This window comes from Notothenia coriiceps, unplaced genomic scaffold, assembly GCF_000735185.1.
Source record: "Notothenia coriiceps isolate Sejong01 unplaced genomic scaffold, NC01 NC01_scaffold00034545, whole genome shotgun sequence".
Taxonomy (NCBI): domain Eukaryota; kingdom Metazoa; phylum Chordata; class Actinopteri; order Perciformes; family Nototheniidae; genus Notothenia; species Notothenia coriiceps.
Window position 1 is genome coordinate 182,914 of NW_011367246.1, and position 4,411 is coordinate 187,324.

At 45.3% G+C, this 4,411-nt stretch overlaps 1 protein-coding gene across 2 annotated transcripts; it reads right to left on the reverse strand.

The window, feature by feature from the left end:
• Positions 1 to 547: 547 nt before the first annotated feature.
• gpr85 (G protein-coupled receptor 85) lies at positions 548 to 3,811 on the reverse strand. Of its 2 annotated transcripts, none has more exons than XM_010790712.1 (2): positions 3,687 to 3,811; positions 548 to 2,459 (listed from the first exon to the last, which is right to left on the reverse strand). In XM_010790712.1, exon 2 carries the CDS (start codon positions 2,306 to 2,308, stop codon positions 1,175 to 1,177), a length of 1,134 nt encoding a protein of 377 aa, XP_010789014.1. In that variant the 5' UTR covers positions 2,309 to 2,459; positions 3,687 to 3,811; the 3' UTR covers positions 548 to 1,174. The 2 variants fall into 2 exon arrangements, with proteins under 2 accessions (XP_010789014.1, XP_010789015.1); XM_010790713.1 differs by lacking the exon at positions 3,687 to 3,811 and adding an exon at positions 3,400 to 3,674.
• Positions 3,812 to 4,411: the final 600 nt, after the last annotated feature.

A 4,411-nucleotide genomic window follows, 5' to 3' on the forward strand; every position in this document is an offset into this window, starting at 1 on the left:
CGACAGAGACAGCATAATCTATTATTTCCCATAAAAACGCTTGGTAAGAAATGCGGCTCTAGAATAGTTATTACTATTTTATTTAATTATCTGTCTTGAAAAGATGAGTTTTACAAAAGGAGATATAAGAAAATATGTTATTCAGATGGAGCTTTATTTAATTTAAAGGTGACCTATCATGCAAAATGCACTTTTGTACGTCTTTTATACATGAATATGTGTCCCCGGTGTTCCAGGGAACTCACCAAGTGTCAGAAAACACAATCCTCTCTATTTTCCTCCATACCCAAATCTCTTAAAAAGGGGCTGCAAGGGATCTGATACAGACTGATCCAGATTTGAACACTTCTGTGACATCACAGAAGTGGCGCTACGGCTATTGGGCCAACTCCACCAATCAGGAGGAGACAGCCACGGACATTGCCGTTGGAAAGCGCTTTGGCCCAATAGCCGTAGCGCCACTTCTGTGATGTCACAGAAGTGTTCAANTTTATCCTCTTGTGATGGTGTATTCCAACAGTCACCAAGTTTTGCTTTACTTACAGCGGTTGTGTAGTCTGTTGCAAATTAAAGCATTCATTGTCTCGTTTGGAAAAAAGAGAAAAGTTGTCCTTGCAATGCAACCAGCAACTGTTGACCAAAAAAAAGCATCTTAATATCTTCTTTTTAGTGCAACTCTCAAAATGTAAAACATTTCCAGTGATTCCTTGAGAGGTATCATCTTTGTTTTTTGTTCTTTTTTCTTTTCATTTTTACGTATTTCACACCTCACAGAATCTTCAAAATATCCAAAGCAAGAGGGTTTGTTTTGAGTGTTTTGTCAATTATTTATTTATTTTTTTCAACTTTTTGCATCTCTGCATTGGCATGGCCTTCCACAATGTCCGTTTACTAGAACATAAACACAGGAGGGGGGATCCAGACCTCCTGCGTATTCCCAGTACCTCCAGCCTCCGTGTTTGATCGTATTCAATCATCCTGGCAGAGCCTCGTGATTGACAGTCCAACCTTCTACCTCTGAAAACAAGGGCTAGGAGAAGGCGGAACAGCAGGGAAAACTGGAGGATGAAGAGAAGAGAGATAGAAGAGAGAGTGCGCTGTACAATGGGAACAAGCCCATATCAAGATCAATCAGGGAATTAGAGACAAAGATGAGAAAAAAACAGCAAAACCTTCATATAACGCAGTAGGGTTCCCTTGGTAACCTGGATTTTCTGCAGTAAAGGAGTGTGGTGCTGAAGCAGCGCCGGAGCTCCCTGTTGGAGAAGATGCAGATGAAGGGATTGACCCCGGCCTGGGCGAAGCTCATCCACACGGCCGCCGTCAGGTAGCCCCCAGGGACCACTGGGCCCCTCGCAAACACCCGCCAGTAGCAGGCGACCAGATAGGGCCCCCACAGTGCCAGGAAGAAAAACGTCATGATGTAGAACATCCTACTAATCCTCTTCTCTGTTTTGAATTCATCCAATACCAGTAGACGCCTGCGGCCTGCTGCGTTGCTGTTCTGCCGGATGCCCAGCAGGGTAGGGGGGGTGGGGCCTCGACCGAATCCGGCCAGCCAGTTGGCCGCCGCCTGCCCGCTGGCGCCAGGCCCGTGGAAGGTCCAGTTCTGGCTGACAGCAGGCACGAACTGGACAGGCTTCATCTTCCGACGGTCATGCACGAAGAAGATGAGCTTGAGGTAAACCAGCTGTGTGGCCAGGAGGATGAGCGCCAGCAGGAGCATGAAGCCCAGCGAGTCGTTCGCCCTGAAGGAACGGTGCTGGAACGTGCACTGGTCCTCCTCCCGGATAAAAGAGTATGTCCCTACGTCTAGCACCGGCGGGAACGCCATAGCCACTGACAACGTCCACACCATGCAGATGACAGCCAGACAGGTCCAGAAGGTCAGCCTCTTGGTGTAGAAACGGTGGTGCGCGATGGCAAGGTAGCGTGTGACGCTGACACAGAAGAGCATAAACGCCGTGTGGAAACAGGAGAGGACACCCAGGAAGGCGATCACTTTGCAGGTCAGCGTGCCGTAGGTCCAGGCCGATCCATTCTTGACCGAGGTGAAGACAAAGGGGAAGCAGATGGCGGAGCGCAGGATGTCAGAGGCGCACAGGTCCAGCAGGAAATAGTAGGGCGCCCGATGCAGGCTCTTGTCTTTGACCAGCAGGATGGAGATCAGGAGGTTTCCAACCACACCGACTCCAATGATGAAACCCAGAGAGGTCAGTTTGAGGAACGTGGCGAGAGGAGAGACATTCTGCAAGATGGTGTGGTCCCCTGCATGGCTATAGTTCGCCATAGATGGAGGAGGGATCATAAAGATAGCGGAATAGCTTCAGCCAAGTATCATGATCTAGAGGTGGCAGGGGGAGGCGTTATATCCATTTGGTGGTGTGCTTTGAAGAGGTTTCCAGGCATATAGGCAACCTCTCCTCTAAGGCATCCTTTGTTCCTTTGTCTCATCACACCTAAAAAGAAATACAAAATAAATCCCTGAAAAAATATAATCTACTCATCAGCACACAGTCCAACACAACAGCTGCATTGTTTTCAACTGCACACTGAGATAAGCACTTATTTCTCTCTGCATGCCATTTTTGTGTTTTTTTGGTTAACATTTCTAGATTTACAGAGCTTTGCCTCAGCTTGAATACTTTGTCAAACACAGACAGACAGACAGACAGACAGACAGTGATGGAGCTTGAGCAGACTATGAATCTGTTACAATTCTTTCAAGTGGCTTCGGAATTTCCTGAACAAAAGATGGCATAGCCCAGACTTCATTAAGAAACGACGCTTCTGAACTGGTTGAAAAAAAAAAATCTTGGTTTGGATATGTCATTTTAGGGACATTTTTCGTGCGCACGGTGAAACATTAAGAGAAATGCAGTCCAAAATAAGCTATTCTTGATCACACCCTACACCCTGCAGAACAGAGGACGGCTCTCTAAAGCTGTGGGTGCCTCGAATAAACTCGCACAGCCTTCGTGCATGGTGGAAAATCGACGGAGGGTGCATACATAATAAAGCATCCGTGTTTTTGTCTTGATTAAAGCTTCACTGGATTACTGTCCTCACGTTAATAAGCAGTGTTCTCATTAGGGCGTTTATTGAGCCAGTCAATTCTCCTCATCATCTTTTTTTTTATACAAGTAATTAAAAAGAGTAGCATTTACATTCAGAGACACTAAAGCCGCATTTCGACATCATTTGGCTTGAGAGTGCGCGGGTGTGATTACCAGTCAGGATGGATTGAAACGGATCGGTTGGTAGCGATAATAACAAGCCTGCTGATAATAAAATTCCGTGATTTTACACTCGATATGTATGCTTTCATTGTTTTTATGAAATGACACAGGCTATGGTTACATCTGATTACATAAATATCGCCGTTTGGAGTCTACTTACGCGTTTTAAAGCGTCCTTAGATCGTTTACGCGCGTCTGAATCCGAGGGATTTCAGTGAAAAAACAAAAAAGCAGGGTAAAATCATCGTCCTTTGCGTCCAACTCGGCTGGATAAAGCATCACCGAATCCGTACCTCCATTAGACTAGAATCATTCCCAAGTCCGCGCTATGGATTGCCCAGAATCGCAGCCACCACACAAGACAAGGCCAAAAAAAAACGGATAGAGCGCGAGGGAGAAATAGAGAGAGAGACAGACATCCGATCACAAGATCAATCAAAATCCTACCTGTTGAAAATCCGATTTCGTGTCCCTCCTGCCGGTTATTTACATTGCACCAGTCGGTTTTTTTTTTTAAATAAGCCTGGTTTGTTGCCTGCCCCCTTTTTTTCCTCCTCGGTGAATATCCTACAGTAAACGGAGCCCAGTGCGCATGCGCCCTGCATCCCTATTTGTGATCCAAGACGCGTCTCGTCTCTTGTTGCAGCAGCAGCAGCAGCTCCCCTCTCTCTCTCACGGTAACATCTGCTCATAGGGTACTGTGACGCGTTACATTATCACCTGGTAACGTTTGTTAGTGATTACTTTTTACTGACACTTGCTAAAATAGACATATTTCTCAATTTCATAGATTTAAGATTGATTTAAATCAGTGGTTTGTAAAAAAAAAAAGAGTAATACACAGAACGATGTTTAGTTCTTTGTATATGTTATGATTATTTAAATGTTTCTGACCTTTTTACAGGGTGTTTGCCATATCCATTAGGTAATAGCATCCTACTTGAATACATTTGTCTGCGTACCATCATGTTCACTCTACAGAAATGTCGAAGCATTATGTACGAAGCGAAGGGTTAAATCAGGCAGCCTAGCCACCTCGAGGTAGAATGACTTCCCCTGTACTGTACATGCATAATTGAGAGTCACTTTGCACACCGTTGTTAATCCTGCCCGGGTAGCATGATAAATTCATAGGATTTTATTTCTCAACCATGTATGGAGAGCTGTGATGT